At 36.8% G+C, this 18,667-nt stretch overlaps 4 protein-coding genes across 6 annotated transcripts in view; 2 read left to right on the top strand and 2 right to left on the bottom strand.

The window, feature by feature from the left end:
- Positions 1 to 18,667, bottom strand: part of LOC129956869 (uncharacterized) — a 90,793-nt gene that overhangs the window by 64,634 nt on the left and 7,492 nt on the right. The window lies entirely within an intron of this gene.
- On the top strand, positions 2,612 to 4,243 carry LOC129956724 (uncharacterized protein K02A2.6-like). The gene has a single exon (XM_056068660.1). The coding sequence runs from the start codon at positions 2,612 to 2,614 to the stop codon at positions 4,241 to 4,243; it is 1,632 nt and encodes a 543-aa protein (XP_055924635.1).
- LOC129956723 (uncharacterized protein K02A2.6-like) lies at positions 4,392 to 5,321 on the top strand. Its single transcript, XM_056068659.1, has one exon. It carries the CDS (start codon positions 4,392 to 4,394, stop codon positions 5,319 to 5,321), a length of 930 nt encoding a protein of 309 aa, XP_055924634.1.
- On the bottom strand, positions 14,723 to 15,904 carry LOC129956722 (uncharacterized). Its single transcript, XM_056068658.1, has one exon. It carries the CDS (start codon positions 15,902 to 15,904, stop codon positions 14,723 to 14,725), a length of 1,182 nt encoding a protein of 393 aa, XP_055924633.1.

Below are 18,667 nucleotides of genomic sequence, written 5' to 3'. Positions count from 1 at the left end.
TCTATTTTCATATCAGCATTTATTATATATATATATATTTATTTATTTCCAACTCATTGCTATATGGATGCCTCACATGTTTTTTTTTCTATTTCTTTAACATATCGATTTTAAATCATAAAACTGTAAAAACATAAAAGTGTTTTTTCCAACTTTTTTTTATATCCTATTTAACTTACAGTGTCTCACAAAAGTGATGGGACACTTGTGCTTTACAAAAGGAAACTGTAATAAAATAAATTAAAAAAACATGTACACATTTTTTGTGGGTGTGTTTCATACTTAAATTTAGTAACAGTTATTACATAACATATATTTTGTCAAAATATTAATTTAATAAAAATACAATTGTTTAGAACGGAGCAAAAAATAGCTCTCATAAGTGATGGGACACCATTAGATATGCAACAAAAATCGTCTGAAATAAGCAATAAAAATATTTTTGGTGGTTTTATTTTTACTCAAAAAGCAATTGGCAATAATTTAAAAAAATCGTCTGCTGTATTTCTCTCCAGTTTGTTTTGGAATTTTTGTGTTTTTTAGCTCTGTGCAGCCATGAATGCTAAACGAAAAGAAACTACGCCTGAAATTCGAAAATTGGTTATTAATTTGCAGATTGAACGTGGAAAATCTATTACAAAACTGCTGAAACAGTTAACTTGAGTCATTCAACAGTTTTCAATATCATTAAACGATATAAAAAGAATCATATTATTCAGGATAAAAGAAGATCTGGCCGACCATCAAAGCTATCCAATGGAATAAAGCGAATGATCGTTCGAAATATTAAAAAAAAATCCAAGATAGAGTGCTCCTAAAGTTGCTGCTGATTTACAAGCATTATATGGAATAATTGTTAATCCTGAGACTATTAGAAGGGTAATTCGATCTGCTGGATATCACGGTAGAGTAGCCAGGAAAAAATTCTTCGTAAGTGAAAAGAATTGAAAACTCAGACTAACTTACGCAAAATCCAACATAAATAAGAATTCTGATTACTGGAATAAAGTTATATTTGCAGATGAGAGTAAATTTAATATATTTGGTTCTGACGGTAGAATCTTGGTGTGGAGAAAACACAGGGAAGAATTTCACAAACAGAACTTGGTACTGTTATGTATCTGGCAACAGCCAGATTAGAAAACCTGCCAGGCTGTGTGACGCGCGCGTGTTTCTTTACTTTTTTGAGTTCCGTAGTTCTTCGTATTGCACTTGTTCGGTGTAGTTGTGGTTATGCTCGTTCATGCCTGTGCATCTTAATACTAATAAATGTTCGTTGCGTGTATGTAAAACGAATCGTATCGTCTCTCGGTCTACCTGGCATACATGACAAAAGAGTTGGCGACGAGGATGGGATCTTCGAACATTAGTTTTGAATCTTATGATGCGTCTGTGGAAGACTGGTCCAGTTATGTGGAACGTTTAGAATCTTACTTCGTTGTTAATGGAATCGAAGATAAAATGAAAGTCCCTGCTATTTTAAGCCTTATGGGAGCAACAACGTATAAATTGTTAAAGAATCTGGCCACTCCCAACATTCCTTCTGAAAGGGACTTATCAAGATATCGTAAAATTAATTTCGGAACATTTGAATCCTAAACCACTGGAGATGACAGAACGGTTTCGTTTCTACAAGAGGAAGCAATTTGAAGGTGAGTCCATTGCAAATTATTGTGCCGAATTACAAAAACTGTCGATACACTGTAACTTTGGGAACAATTTAAGTACGATGCTTCATGATAAATTGGTGATGGGTCTCAAAAACGAAAATATACAGAAAAAGCTGTTAGCAGAGGATAAGTTAACATACGAAAAATCTAAGAGCATTGCATTCGCAATGGAATCTGCTCAGAGAGATGTGTGTGAAATTCAGAATCAAATGGTATCAATAAAAAAATTACATAGTTCGCAAGATAAAACTATCAAAAAAGATTTTTCTAAATTTAAGAAATCTGAACCTACAAAGAAGTTTGATAAATCTCGGAAATGTTACAGATGTGATAGTACTCAACATTTAGCTCACGAATGTAAGCACAAGAACACTCAGTGTAGGAATTGCTTAAAGAACGGGCATTTGGCAAAAGTCTGCCGCTCAAAACGTAACGAAACAGTTAAACAAATAGAATTTTGTTCTGAAACTGTACCAGTTAATAGCGTTAAATCACCACGACATGCAAGGGATAATATTTTATTAGAAATTTTTGTTGAAGGGAATAAATGTTTATTTGAATTAGATACTGGAGCTGCTATTAGTTGTATGAATGTGAATGAATTTAAGAAACTTTGCCCGGATGTAGCCATTAAGCCTACCAAATTATTGCTTAGGAATTTCGATAATTCTATGATAACATCAGCTGGCCAAGCAGTGGTGCAAATTCAATACAAAGATCAAATTAATACAGAAACTATTTATTTGGTGCATGCAAAAGTAAACGCAGTTTTTGGTCGTGAATGGTTGAGAAATTTCCAATTAGACTGGAGCTCAATTAAAGCAGTTCGGGTTGGAAATTGTAATTCTCGAACCAATAAATTAAATATCTTGCTTCAAAAGTATGAGAAAATTTTTTCTCCGGGTATCGGGAAACTGGAAAAGTTTTGTTGCCGTCTTCAAATGAAACCTAATTACAAACCGGTATTTTTTAAACCTCGACCAGTACCATTTGCTTTAAAAGAAAGAATAGAAACTGAACTTAAGAGGTTAGTTGCAGAAGACATCATTGGGCCGGTGACATATAGTGAGTGGGCTACACCAATTGTTCCTGTTATCAAACAGAATGGGAACCTACGAATCTGTGGCGATTATAAGGTGACTATCAACCCGGGACTAAAAATTGAGCAATATCCTTTACCCCGTATCGAGGACATTTTTGCTGAACTGTCAGGAGGGGAGTTCTTTACTAAAATCGACTTATCTGAGGCATACCTTCAAATGTTAGTTGATGAGCGGGACCGACATCTATTGACGATCAACACTCACAAGGGTTTGTTCCGTTACAAGAGAATGAATTATGGTATAGCCTTAGCTCCGGCAGTGTGGCAGAGAGCCATTGAACAAGTTTTATCAGGCATCGCGGGGGTACACGCATTTTTAGACGATATTACCGTAACGGGGAGAAATGATCAAGAGCATTTTGAAAGGTTAGAATTAGTATTACAGAGACTAGAAGAATATGGTCTCAGAGTAAATAAGCGGAAAAGTGAATTTTTTAAGAAATCTGTGAATTATTGTGGTCATACAATTGATAAATTCGGCCTCCACAAAACACAAGAAAAAATCGATGCAATTACGAAGGTACCAGTTCCAAAAACTGTATCTGATTTGAAGAGTTTTTTGGGTTTAGTCAATTACTACGGAAAATTTATTCCCAACTTATCTACTCGTGTCGCTCCTTTCAATAATTTACTGCAGAAAGGTACTAAATTTTTGTGGACTGCAGAATGTGAAAAAGCTTTCAAGGCATTGAAACAAGAAATTGCTTCAGACCGAATTTTATGCCATTATGATCCTAAGTTACCTCTTGTATTACAAACTGATGCATCACCAGTTGGAATAGGAGCAGTTTTAAGTCACATTATGCCAGATGGTTCGGAAAAACCAGCCATGTTTGCATCAAGGTCATTGACTAAAACGGAACGTAATTATTCGCAGATAGACAAGGAAGCATTGAGTATCGTATGGGGAGTAAAGAGATTTTATCAATATTTATTTGGTCGACATTTTGATCTCGTAACCGATCATAAACCCCTAGTATCAATTTTCGCACCTAATCGTAGTTTACCATGTCTATCAGCAACACGAATGGTTCATTATGCACTTTTTCTCCAAGCATTCAGTTATACAATCAAGTATCGAAACACAAAGAATCATGGCAATGCCGATGCACTTTCACGGTTACCACTAACAGTTGACAAGGACTGTGAGTACTTGACTGAAGGAGAGGTGACAAATATTTCGCAAGTTGAATTAATGCCTGTTACAGCAAGTGACATAGCTAGAGCTACTAAAACTGATAGGAAATTGTTCGAACTGTATGAAAGTTTAAAATCTGGAACTGAATTACCTGTGCCTTGGAAAGGTAGAGAATCTGAATTTTCATTGCAAAATGGTTGCATAATGTATGGTCATAGAGTATGCATTCCTGAAAAGTACCAGAATCAAGTTTTGGAAGAACTTCTTGTTGGACATCCTGGAATTGTCAAAATGAAGGCCTTAGCTAGAAGCTACTGCTATTGGCAAGGTTGATGGCAGTATAGCCAATTTTGTTCAGAACTGTTCAGCTTGTATCGCAACGAGGAACAAACCAGCAAGGATAAATTGACATCCGTGGGAATGGCCAAATGGACCTTGGCAAAGGATACACGTTGACTACGCTGGTCCTTTTATGGGGAAAATGTTTTTTGTAGTCTCTGATGCATATTCGAAGTGGATAGAAGTCATTCCGATGAAAAATATTACAGCTAGTTTTACAATTCCTCATCTTCGTATCCTTTTTGCTCATTATGGAATTCCCTTAACTTTGGTTAGTGACAACGGCGCAAGTTTTACTAGTTACGAATTTCAACATTTTTTGAAACTGAATAATATTAAACATATAACTTCAGCGCCTTACCATCCTGCTACGAACGGACAGGCAGAAAGAATAGTGCAGTTGTTCAAAGCTTCGTTGAAATCGAGTAGAGGTGATTCTGGAGATCTAAATGTGAAATTACAAAGATTTTTATTACAGTATAGAATAACTCCACATTCCCTCACGGGAGAAACTCCGAGTGCATTGTTTTTGAAGAGATGTATTCGCACTAGGCTTGATCTTTTTAAACCAAATTTGAGAGACAAAGTTGTTCAGAAACAGAGTTCGAGACTTGACACAGAATCTATCTTGAGTGAGTTTCAGGAAGGGGAGAAAGTAGCCGTAAGAAATTATTCCGGACCTAACAAATGGAAAATTGGAACAATTATAAACCGAGATGGAACTTTGAGTTATAGCATACAAGTTGGAACTGAAATTTGGAAGAGACACGTAGATCAAATAAGGAAATGTGGGAAGTCGATTGAATTATCCCAAGCTGCTACTGAAATTCCAATTTACGATAAAGAATTGAATTTTCCAGATGAGCCAGTATCCGATGATGTTGCTGAATCGGAACCGCCTGCACCTGTACCTGAAGTTGTCCCTGAACCTAAGGATGTACCTGTATCTGCCACTCCAAATGATGATATACCACCTGGCCCTGTACCAGACACTTCCGGAAAGCCGAAAACTGATGTGCCACTCCGACGCTCAAACCGAATCAGGAGACCTCCAGAGAGACTGGTCCTGTGACTCTATATTTTGTCGGGGAGGAACTGTTATGTATCTGGCAACAGCCAGATTAGAAAACCTTCCAGGCTGTGTGACGCACGCGTGTTTCTTTACTTTTTTGAGTTCCGTAGTTCTTCGTATTGTACTTGTTCGGTGTAGTTGTGGTTATGCTCGTTCGTGCCTGTGCATCTTAATACTAATAAATGTTCTTTGCGTGTATGTAAAACGAATCGTATCGTCTCTCGGTCTACCTGGCATACATGACAGGTACCAACAGTAAAACATGGTGGAGGTGGAGTTACGGTATGGGTGTGTATGTTGTCCGCTGGAGTTGGCAATCTTGTTTTTATTGACAGTATAATGGATCAGTACAAGTATATTGACATTTTAAAGCAGAATTTGAAATATTCAGCATGAAAATTGAGCCTTCATAACGATTTTAAATTCTACCAGGACAATGACCCCCAAGCACACTGATTGAATGTTAGACTCTGTATAACTGTTCTGAAATAATAAAAACACCACCACAATCTCCAGACTTAAATCCCATAGAGAATATTTAGCAAGAATTGGAATCAAGAATTAGCAAACACGCCATTTCTTCAAAACAACAATTAAAATCGGTGCTTCAAGAAGAATGGGGTAAAATCACTCCAGAAATCACAAAAAAAAAAAAAAAAAATTAGTCGAATTCATCCCAAGAAGATTAAATCATGTTTTAAAAATAAAAGGAAATCCAACAAAATATTAAAACGTTTTAAAAAGTAAAATTTTTGGATAAATATTTGATGGAAAAGTAAGTGTCCCATCACTTATGTGAGCCATTTTTTGCTCCGTTCAAAACAATTGTATTTTTATTAAATTAATATTTTAATATTTTGCCAAAATGTATGTTATGTAATAATTGTTACTAACTTTAAATATGAAACACACCCAAAAAATTTTTGTACATGTTTATTTATTTATTTTATTACAGTTTCCTTTTGTAAAGCATAAGTGTCCCATCACTTTTGTGAGACACTGTATATATCATGACCTAATTCTTGTTTATTAAATTTACTCTATTGTATGTTTTTGTTTTATCTTATGATATTCATTCAATGTAATTTTTATCAATGTAACGTTAGCAATTTAAAATACATTCATAAATGTGAAGACTGTTGTTTAGTATCTAGGATGTTTCTGTTGAATAAAACTGATTTCATCAGTTACTATGACATTCTTGTCATGCTATATTTATATTCATCGTGTTTAGAAAAACGAATGTTGATAAAACGCTTTTGAGTTTTTATAATAGGTGGGCACATTGAAACATCCATTTTATCATATTCTTTCAAATAATTATCATTTGTATTTTATCTATGTTTTTTGTAATGTGCAAATAAAAATTATAAAGGTGTCATTTTGTTTGTTTGTCCTTTAATGATTTCTACAAATTAAAATGAAATAACTGATTCATAAGTTGAATAGATTAAAAAATGGTATCTATAATTTTATATTTCATAATTGGAAATTATAAACATAATTTATTCAATATATATAAATTTGAGTTTCATGTTCCTTTCTCTGAGCAAACTAAAAACACAAAAGACTCAATTTTAATAAAAAAAATCATTGCATCAGAAAAAAAGTAATAATTTAATTAGTAAGCTTCAAAATCTTATCTAAGAGTAATAATTACCTAAAAAATATATTCATAAAATTCAACATTAAATAACATTTAAATAATATGTAAAAATGTAATTTTTCAAAGACACTGCCATAACCATTTGTAGAAATATATCTTTTGGACGAAAAAAATGGATATGGGAAAGTAAGGAATAAAACTGCACCAAAATAATTAAAAAGCAATATTAATTAATTACGCAAAAACAATAATTACATTGAAAATACTAATTAAAATTTTAATATCAGAAATAAAATTACATTACTACGAAAATTTGGAGAAAATAATTCAAAATATTAATTTATTTTTTAAAAAAAATCTAATTTTTAATAATTATTCGTCTAGCGTAACGTTCAACTTCAATGCTTTTAACAACTTTATCGGCAGACATCCAGGCATGCGCAGAACGGTCGAAAATTGAACAAAAGCAGTTTGTTTGGCACCTGTCATGTGATCGCGAATTGACCCCATATGTATTCAAAAGTTTATATAGCCCATTCATTATACTATGAAAAATGGAATAACCGCCAACGACTCGAATCTAATGGTCCTGTATACGATGCAATGGGGAAGTGTTTAGGTTATCCAAAGTTGTTTTCCCTTACGCGCGTCTTTTTCCATAGATCCCTCATTTAATATAGCGACAGATGAAATCTTATGCAAATCCGAGGCCGTATCTACTGCACGAATTATCAAGTGTATTGCAATGGATAATTAAATGGTTTCGAAGACAGAAAGGATGGAGTGTTCTTAATTATCTTTTATTGAGATGAGAAACTTTGACAAGGAATAGTGCAACAAAATTCTTAGTTCAAGGGGGCAATCAAAATCGCAGATTAACGAAGCAGCAATTATTAGGGAAATAAATGATATTTGTGCCAATAATCAAGAGATCATGACTCGCAAAGCTCAGGCAACTAACTTCCTCCGTTCAACAATCAACAAAGATGAAGTTGTGACCTTTGCACATTTCACATATGGGAAAATTCATATATTTAGAGGCCAGGTGATTCCAATAGAAATTAAGAGATGGTCCCGAGTTAGTTGTGTAACAAATGATCAAATACCTTCATTTTCTAATTCAATGATCAGTGGAACTACAAGTGCACTTGCAGTATGTCAATGTACTGAAGATCTTATCATAGTTACGGAACAATTTCATTTCTTTTCTAGATTTATATCCAGTTTGGTATCAATCTTAAACCCCATTTTAGGGTTTGACCCGCTTAAATATAATCACCTTTCCGAGAATATTTCTTCCAGTTTCTTTATACCATAAGTTATTTGCAGATTCTGCATAAGATTTATAAACACCAGCTAACAATAATAATCCAATATAGGATTGAAACGTTTTACTTTCAGTATTTTTCCACTTTTTTTTTCGATAAACCCTTTCTCCTTCAATATTAGTCATATTTATGATTTCGTTTTCAAATGTAGAATTGAATACTACCTTAAATACAATTTTCACGTTTGATATCCTTGTCTTTGCATATCTTGTGAACCCTGGATCATTTTTTATAATATAAGCGCCAGTTGATTGAGAAGAATGTGGCAACAGATCCTACTTTCACTTTATTTCACGATTCTTGGACTGAATACTCCTTTATAGTAGTTCAATTGTTGAATATCAGAAACAAAATCGTTGTCAGAACTTTCACTGTCAATTTCATCATATATATATAGGTATGAATTCTTTCATTCTTTTTGCTTTCAGAAGCTTCAATTAGTTTAGCTATATCAGCACGACTCAAATTTCTGCGATTCGCCATTTTTTTTCTCTCACATTCGCAGATACAACTTTTTTACAGTATATCAGAAAGTGAACTACAGTAGAAAAAGAAGAAACATTGCAAGAAGAGCAAAGAGATTGGCCCCCTGCCAATCGTATGAACTTTTGGACCTTGCACTCTCTCTCTTCTCATGTGACCAAACACACACATCAATGAAACAGGTTTCGAAAACGGTTAAATTAGAGAAACTATTGTTATTCTTTTCTTTTGAATTATCCCAAATAAAAGCGAACATGTATGAGTAAAAATAAATTATTCTTCGCTTTGGCTCATATTGATCCGAACGATACACTAAGAATAAATTGAAAAATATTCCTTCGAAATAAAAAATAGACCTCTAGGAGTACGTATTTATATTATATACCAAAGATGTCAAGAAGTTTCATGAAAATATCCCTGTGCTACAAATTATTGGTTTGAAAGCAAAAGGAAAGATAACTAAAAATAGAGGGAAACTCTTTTCATTAATGAGCTGGAATTTGAGGATGTAGTTTGTCATTACTGAATATCTTATAAAACATTACTACGTACCACTGTTTAGTGTTGTGATTTGTGATGTTTTTTGGCGCAATAATCACGTTTGGCCATGCTTCGCCAATCCAGTGGTAAAATATAAAAATAAGGTAAAACGTAGGTTCAAATAACAAATTTAGTTAAATATAAAAGCTGTTAGACTAATTAAGAAAAGAATCAATGTTCGGGTTCCATTGATCACAGTGATAAAACGGATATTCTACATACTAAATATAAGTATAAAATCTAATAGCCTTTAAAAATTTAAAAATATTTTGGTTGTGTTTTTCACCCACCAGGTCCTGCAAATTCAACGAAGTTAAATGAAAAAAGCGAATACGTTGGGAGTTAAAATCAGTAAATTCAATTAAAATATATTTAACAGTAAAATTAACACGACATGTGAAGTACTTTGGTACCGCTTCACCGAAAATAAGATGTTTGTGCGTGAAGCGAATATGTCCTGTACACAGGCGAGTCATTTTGGTCAACCTGACGTATAGGGAGAACAGACCACAATCCAATAATTGGTTTGATGGAATGCAATTTAGTTTCGGTTCGCAGATACCACGTCAATTGCCAAGAAGAAAAAATATGTTTAGCCAAGGACTTCTTAACATCGCAATAAGGAAGTCCCTGAGACAAAACATTCGCTGCTAATTTTGCCGTTAAATCTGCCATTTCGTTTCCCAACATGACTCGGCACCCAACAGAAAATAATTTGAAAGCTCTCATTTTGTAATAGGCGCAAGACAAATAAAATTCTAACAGCAGTCGGGTGCATCTGCTTGTGATAGTGAGTTAGTGTCTCCAAAGCACTCATGCTATCAGTATAAATAATACATTTACGCTGAGTAGAAGGTGAAATTTTCCGTAGAGGATAGAAAATTGCCAACAACTCAGCAGTAAAAACTGAGCAGCAAACGTGTAAACGGTGGCTCAGTGTTGTATGATTCCACAATGTATATATGACAAGTGTATTATGACGGTAGTATGATTCCACAACCAACATGGCCATCTGATTTCGAGCCATCCATGAAAATTAGTGTGAAGGAAGAATACCGATATAGAAACATCTGTTGGAAGACAATCGGTGCAGTTGAAGATTTATCGAATCCCGAGAAGGAATTTTTAAAAGAAAATTGTGGTATATCCCAAGGTGGAAAACAAAAGAAATGAGCTGATTTAATAGCAATATTTTCAAGGCTCGAGTCATGAAGGATATTTTTAATTCTCTCATTGAATGGAAGGATATGAAATTGACGGGCATCGTACAATCTGCGAAGAACAGGCGGAAGTTAACGTAAAGGGTGCTTTGACACTGACTTGATTCGGAAATAATACGAAGCGGACAATTTGCTATGCCTTAAATTTAGGGGCATTTGGTGACGGATAACATGCAGGCTCTCAACGGGAGAGGTCCGAAATGCACCTGAACAAATTCGTAAGGCAGAGTGGTGAACCGTATCTAATCGCCGCAAGACGGAAGCGCAGGCAGAACCATTTTGAATTTGAATTTGAATTTTAGTGGCACAAGAGCCAAATCTGGCTGAGCTGCGCCAAACATTGATTAAAAACGTAAAACCATGTATGTAAAATTCTTAAACATACGCGCTAAGATACAAGATAAACATGAAACAAATATTAAACAGCGAAGAATAAGGAATAAAATAGCAAAATATTAAAATGTCAAAGGAAATCTAAAGTTCATATAAACATCTCAAAAACAAAAAAGGCTAAAATATGAAGAAATTTTTTAGATTTTTGATAAAATTCCTATGCTTCTAAGGAAAGCAAATAACTGTAGGTGGGGCCTTTTCCCCAACAGATCTTTCAGATCTACATCAGTAGTACCAAAAAAATATAAACGAAAGGGATTGAAATCAGGACATTTTGTTAAAATATGATCTATCGAGTCTGGTATTCTGCATGAGGAACATAACGGTGCCGGGTCTCTAAATAACAAATGCTTATGAGTGTAACGAGTATGACCAATTCGAAGGCGAGTCAGCCTCACATCAGCCTGACGAAAAGGTATAGTCGGCCATGTATTAATAATGGGTTTGATGCTGTAAAGTTTGTTGCCTATTTGGCAGCTCCAGGATTCCTGCCACTGAGTATAAATATGTCTTTGCACACATCGGCGGATATCATCATATGGTGTTTCATAATTTAAAGGAGTTGAGGCCAGTCGAGCTATGCTATCTGCCTTCTCGTTGCCATCAATTCCAACGTGACTTGGGATCCAGCAAAAGATTATGTCAAACCCGTTCTTTTCGAGGGAATGGTAGCTGTATAAAATATCCAAAACAATTGGGTGGTAGTGGAAAGCAAGATGTCCCAGTTGTGTTAGAACACTCCTGCTATCACTATAAATACAGAATTTTCGAAACTGACTTCTAGAAATTCGTTGCAAGGCATAAAATATTGCTATTGCTTCGGCACTATAGACGGAAAATGAAGAAGAAAGACTATGGCTGTATGAGGTATTATCAAATATAACACCAAAACCTGTGTGCCCTTCAGTTTTAGAACCATCTGTAAAGACGGCAATATAATCAGAATACTGACTTCGATGGGAGTGGAAAATACTTTGAAAAATGACCGGAGAGGTTTCAGTTTTATTAAAATTTATGAAGAGGTTTAAATGTTCCACTGAGAGCATTTCCCAAGGGGCTTGATGAAAAACACCTGTCGACAGGACTTGCAATTCCTCCAGTTTCATATCTTTAATCAAAAGTTTCGTGCGGTCAAAGAAAGGACGGATACACGATGGTCGAGCATTATAAAGCCTGCTGATTGAACAATTGGAAAGCGGTTGTCTCAAAGGATGGTTCGAGTTCGACATTACTTTAAAATAATAAATAAGTGACAATTTCTGACGCCTCAAAATTAGTGGCATTTGGTTACATTCAGTATAAAGGCTCTCAATGGGGGATGTCCGGAAAGCTCCAGAGCATATTCTTAAAGCTGAATGATGAACCGTGTCAAGTTTCCGTAAGACAAATTTGCGTGCAGAACCATAAACAATACAGCCATAATCAATGCGAGAAAGTATTACAGCCTGATATATCCTAAGGAGAGACACACGATCCGCGCCCCAAGTAGTGTTTGATAAAACTTTCAAAATATTCAATAGCCTTTCGCACTTTTTACGTAAATAGAGAATGTGCGATAAAAAAGTCAGTTTACTGTCTAAAATAACTCCTAGGAAACGAACTTCTTGAACGACTGGAATAGGTTGATTGTGAATATAAAGTTCTGGTTCAGGATGCAAATTCCTTTTTCTGCAAAAATGTACAATACAGCTTTTGCTTGAGGAGATGGTGTGGCCATTTTGTTCGCACCATGAAAGGACACTATTGATAGCAGTTTGAAGTCTTCTCTCGATTTCATTCATGTTCACTCCCTGACAAGATATCTGCAAGTCATCTACGTAGAGACTGCTTTGAATTGATTGAGGCAAACGTAAAAGTACTTTTGAAATGTGAAGGATGAAAAGTGTTACACTCAAAACGCTTCCCTGAGGGACGCCCTCAGATTGAATGAAAGAGTTTGAAAGTATACCACCAACACGGACGTTAAAAGAACGATGAGATAAAAAGTTTCTTATAAAAATTGGTAAATTTCCATAAAATCCATAATCTGATAAAGTACGTAGGATACCGTAACGCCAAGTGCGGTCATACGCTTTATCAACGTCGAAGAAAACAGAAACTAAATGATATTTTTTGACAAATGCATTACGGATCTGAGTTTCTAAATAAACAATATTGTCTAATGTTGAGCGTCCTCTACGGAATCCGCTCTGATACATTGGTATAAAATTATTCATTTCCAGTTCATAAATTAATCTGGAGTTGATCATTCTCTCAAGTGTTTTTGATAGACAGCTTGTAAGTGCTATAGGTCGGTAACTTAGTGGGTCAGCGCTATCTTTCCCAGGTTTTAATATTGGAATAACTATAGCATTTTGCCATTGTCTTGGATAGACATGTTCATTCCAGATTCGATTAAACAACTGAAGAACGTTTAAGAGGGAATTTTCGTGCAAATTTTGAAGCATGCAGTATGTTACTCCATCTGGTCCTGGAGATGAATTATGACACTGGGATAGAGCCTTCTGTAATTCAAACAATTTAAATTTACAATTATACGGAGCATATTTGTTGCTGTCAAATGAGACAGGATGTTGTTCAAAGAGTTTCTTAATTTCCTGGAAAGTCATAGAATAAGATTGAGAATTGGAAATCTCAGCAAACGTTTCTCCAATGACATTAGCGATATCCTCTGGAGACGAGTAAATGGCATTTCCACGCTTCAGGATGGGAAATGTGAAATCGTTGTAAATACCATTTGCTGCTCTAACTTTTAGCCACAATTGAGAACTCGATGTTGAAGAAGTTATTGAAGAAGCGAATCGTATGTACGACTCTCGTTCACTTCGACGGCGGACTCTACGAGCATGTGCTTTGGCGCTTTTAAAAGCAATAAAATTTTTTGTGGTTGGATATCGACGGAAGATACCCCACATTTTTTGCTGTTTCTTAAAAGCATCATGGCATGCATCGTTCCACCATGGTTTTCGCAATCTGTGCGGATGAGGAGAGCTTTTAGGTATTGATGCATCAGCGGCAGCAATTATTGTATCAGTGACATATTGAACTGCGTCATTTATGTCTGAAGATCTCACCATTTCCTCAGTGATCACCGCGAGTTGTTTGAATGTTTTCCAATCTGCACGCCGGAAAAGGTATTTCCGTGGAAATGTATTCGCACAACCATTGTCAGCATGGGAGACTAGAAGCGGGAAGTGATCGCTGTTATGAAGGTCACTTTCAACAACAAAATCCAGCGAGGTCATGAGTGAAGGGGAACAAATAGCCAAGTCCAATGTATGGAATGTGCGTGTTGCCATATGAAAATAAGTTTTTCCATCCCTATTAAGTAGACAGAGACAGTGATCGGAGATAAGTTTCTCGATCTGTCTTCCACGAGAATTAATTTTATTACTACCCCATAACATACTATGACCATTAAAGTCTCCAAACAAGATGAAAGGTGTGGGCAACTGATCAATTAACAAATTTAGATCTTCCTGATTAATAGTTTCATTTGGTGGGAGGTTTGGTTGGGAATGTTACAAACTGTTATAAGGGTTTTAAAATGGATTTGTATTGCAACGGCCTGTAATGAAGTATGTATTGGAAGAACGGTACTGGGATACAAATTTGAAGTCAATATACAGACACCTCCAGTTGGGGGTGCACCTGTATCAACATCTTTTCTAGTACTAGAATAACCACGAATTTTTGCTGGATGTGTTGATTTCAAGAGTGTTTCTTGAAGGGCAATTACAGCAGGCTGATAAGAGTTGATTAATATTTTAATATCAGGAATTTTTGAACGGAAACCGCGACAATTCCAGGAAATACCCAGACACTTGAATTTTAAGAATGGTGTTCAGGATTGCTACTGACACCAGCACCTGCATCAGAAATAATAGTAGAATGATCCATTTCAACATCCGACAGATCAGAAGAGGATGTTGTTAATTTTAAAATCTCATTAGAGATTTCCATTTTGGAAGAATCAGGAGGACGTGGGGGATGCTGTAGAGACGGAAATTTCGATTTTTTCCGACTTTTCCCTTTTGCATTTTTTTGACCTTTGGCAACTGTAATGTACTGTTGCACCCTAGAAAGTGGTTGCTCCGGTGAATTTGAAGCCTTGGCCGATGTGGCTTTATTTGTTACATTTGAAGAGGGAGTCAAGATTTTCACTGGATTGATATCATTAAGGTCATACTGAATACCGATCTCTGTTTTTTGAGTGAGAACAGAAGAATATGATAGACCTGGCTTTGGTGTCTGTCCGACAACTAATCTACGAGCTTCTGCATAAGACACATTTTGTTTCACTTTTGTCGCCTGTATTTGCTTTTCAATCAACCATTTTGGGCAGGTTCGAGAAAAGGCCGGATGTGCACCTAAGCAGTTACAGCATTTTATGGTTTCTGAAGTGCATGTTTTAGAATCGTGTCCAATTTCAGCACATTTGGCACATCTAACATTACCTCGACAACTTTGTTGAGAATGGCCAAATCTCTGGCATTTGAAGCAGCGCAGAGGGTTTGGAATATATTGACGCACACTACAATGTAAATAACCAGCTCGTATTGCTTTTGGGAGATCAGGAGTCGAAAAAGTGAGAACTACATGCTGCGTAGGCGCCACGACACCGTCTCGCTTGGTGTGGATGCGACGCGCTGCAATAACTTTATAGCAACTTAGTTCTTGTACAAGCTCGTGTTCTGTATTTGCCAAAAGGTCTTTCTCAGAAATTATGCCTCGAGAGTAGTTTAAAGATTTATGTGGTGTGGTTTCAACGGGAAAATCGCCAAGCTTTTTAAGCTTCTTCATAATTGAAATTTGGGTTTTATTGGCAGCTTCAATGAGAAGATCGCCAGAACGAAGTTTTTTAACATCCTTGGCTTCTCCAATAACAGAAACAATTAATCTTTGAATAAGAAAAGGAGAAATAGAATGAAAGGTCTTAGGCGTATGAACAATAATGAAGCGAGTATCACAAGTAAATGGAAAGTACGACGAAGGTTTGGAGGAAGAGCCCATACACAGTAGAATAGAAATTCGGGCCCCAACGGCACCGCCCACCACGGAGCCCAACACGGGAAGGCAATTGCTGGCTCTGGGAATTCCCAGCCTCAGTATCCACCTTGATGCTGGCCGGAACCTATACGCTAAGGGCCACTTCCAGGAACGTCTACCACCCTTAACGCAGAGCCCCAGAAGGTGACCCCTTCGCTTGATCCCTAGCAGACTAACCACTCTGGTGGCTAGCTACCGACCGAATTGATACACTGGGAACCAACAGTGCACCACCCGTCTAATGGGTTGCCACGCACGGTCAACACGTGGGGTTTTGGCTGTCCATGAGAAGCAAGAAGCAAACAGAGCGGCGACAGCTTCTCATGGAGAGCTCCCTCACTTGCCATCGAGGGAAAGAAAAAACAAAGCAGAAAGCAGAAGGCGCAGAGGAGAGTAAACCTAAAGGGAGTAAAGATCCCTAGGTACCTCGGGATTGGGGCACCCGTACTCACCTATAGTAGGTGAGCCCCTGAGGGGTACAGGCAGAACCATACACCACACACCCATAATCGATTCGAGATAGAATTATTGCTTCATAAATGCGGAGTAGGGAGATGCGATCGGCACCCAAAGTTGTTCTGGAGAGTACCTTCAGAGTGTTTAAGGACTTCTCACACTTCTTCCGCAGGTGCAAGATGTGCGGAAGGAAAGTCAACTTGCGATCGAAGATGACTCCCAAAAACCGTATTTCATTTACTACAGGAATCGATATATTTCCAATGTTAATATTTGGATCAAGTGAATGTTTCTCTTTCGTCAGAAGTGCACACTTCGGCTTTTCTCCGGTGAGATATTGTGTCCGTTGATTTTGCACCAAGCTACCAATTTATTCAAGGCATTCTGTAATTGTCGCTCGATAAGGTTCATACTGCTTCCTTGGCATGAGATTTGAAGATCATCAACATAAAGAGTCGTTTGTACAGATGAAGGCAAATGAGTTAAAATCTGGCTAAGATGAATAATAAAAAGGGTGACTCGGAGGACACTGCCTGAATAAAATTATTAGAATAAAAGTTCCCAATACGAACTTTGAAGGGCCGAAATGATAAAAAGTACAATAAGAATATGGGCAGGTTTCCCCTAAAACCAAAGTTACAAAGCGTAGAAAGTATGCCGTAGCGCCTTTCACGGTCACAAGCCTTCTCAATATCGAAAAATATGGAGACAAGGTTGGTTCCTCTTTACAAATGGGTTGCGAATTTCAGTTTCCAGTAATATGAGGTTGTCAAAAGTAGTCCGACCTCGACGGAAATCACTCTGCAACGGAGAGATGTGTACTTGTTTCTCCAATTCGTACATGAGCCGAGCATTGACCATTCGCTCAAAAGTCTTGCAAAGACAGCATGTTAAAGCAATTGGCCGGTAGTTCAGAGGATTAGAAGATTCCTTGCCAGGTTTTAGAATAGGAATCACAATCGCTTCTCGCCATTGTGAAGAGTAGTTCTGTTCAGTCCATATTCTGTTGAAAAGCATTAACATATTGGAAAGGGAAATGGTATTGAAATGGCGGAGCATAATGTATGTAATCCCTTCAGGCGCGGGACTGGAATCATGGGCATGAGATAATGCTGTTTCTAGCTCAAACATTCTAAACGCACAGTTGTATGGAAAGGTATTTCGTTCGTTAAAACGCAAAGGCAACCGTTCCGCGCGATTTTTAATTGCAAGAAAATCAGGATTATAAGAATCAATTGCGGAAACCTATGCAAATGTTTGGCCTAGAATGCTGGCAACGTATAACGGGGCAGACTACTTCACATTCCCTCTATTTAAAACAGGAATGGAAGATTCATGATATATTCCATTAGCAGCCTTTACCTTTTTCCATAGAACTTTGCTGGATGTAAAGGATGCGATAGAGGATATGAATTGAATCCACGATTCCCTCTGACTACGACACGTTTGTGACGAGCTAGTGCTTTTGCTTTTTTAAAAGCGACAAGGTTCTCTGTAGTAGGGTACCTTCTAAAGATGTTCCATAACTTTTTCTGCCTTTTGTGAATGTCGCGACAGGCTTCATTCCACCATGGTCTACGAAATTTTCTTAGACGTGGTGAACTCTGGAATAAGCGGAAGTTGCGGCACAAATTATACTATCAACGACATTTTGAACTACTTCCGAGATGTCCGATGTTTTGACCATTGTCTCTGTGATATCTACCAGTTGAGAGAAAGCAATCCACTCTGTCCACTGGAATAAGAAACGCGGAGGACGACAAGTCGCACCGCCGCCATCAGCATGGGAGACGATAATAAGATAGTGATCGCTATTATATAAATCGTTACTAACAGCAAAAGTTAGCAACGGCTGAAGTTCAGAACATATGGCCAAATCAAGACTGTGGAAGGTACGCATGGACTCGTGAAAGTATGTCTTTTCATAAAGTTGAGAAAACATAGAGAGTTATTAGAAATGAACTGTTCCATTTGCTGCGCACGAGAATTTGTACTGTCCGAACCCCACAAGGAACTATGCCCGATGAAGTCGCCGAGTAAAATAAAATGCGAGGAAGCTGGTCAACTAGGTGATCAAGATCTTGTTGACGAATGACATCTTGAGGCGGTAAGTAAATACAGCAGACTGTGACCAAAATTTTACATGAACTTGTACAGCCACAGCATGTAGAGAAATACGTATGTAGGATGAGAGGATTGCTCGGATATAAATTGGAAGTGAAGATGCAGACCCTCCAGAACTATGAGCTCCACTGTCTGCATTTTTCCGAA

Source organism: Argiope bruennichi, chromosome 11, assembly GCF_947563725.1.
Source record: "Argiope bruennichi chromosome 11, qqArgBrue1.1, whole genome shotgun sequence".
Lineage (NCBI taxonomy): Eukaryota > Metazoa > Arthropoda > Arachnida > Araneae > Araneidae > Argiope > Argiope bruennichi.
The sequence above is the reverse complement of the archived record's forward strand: the minus strand, read 5'-3'. Positions and strand labels throughout refer to the sequence as shown.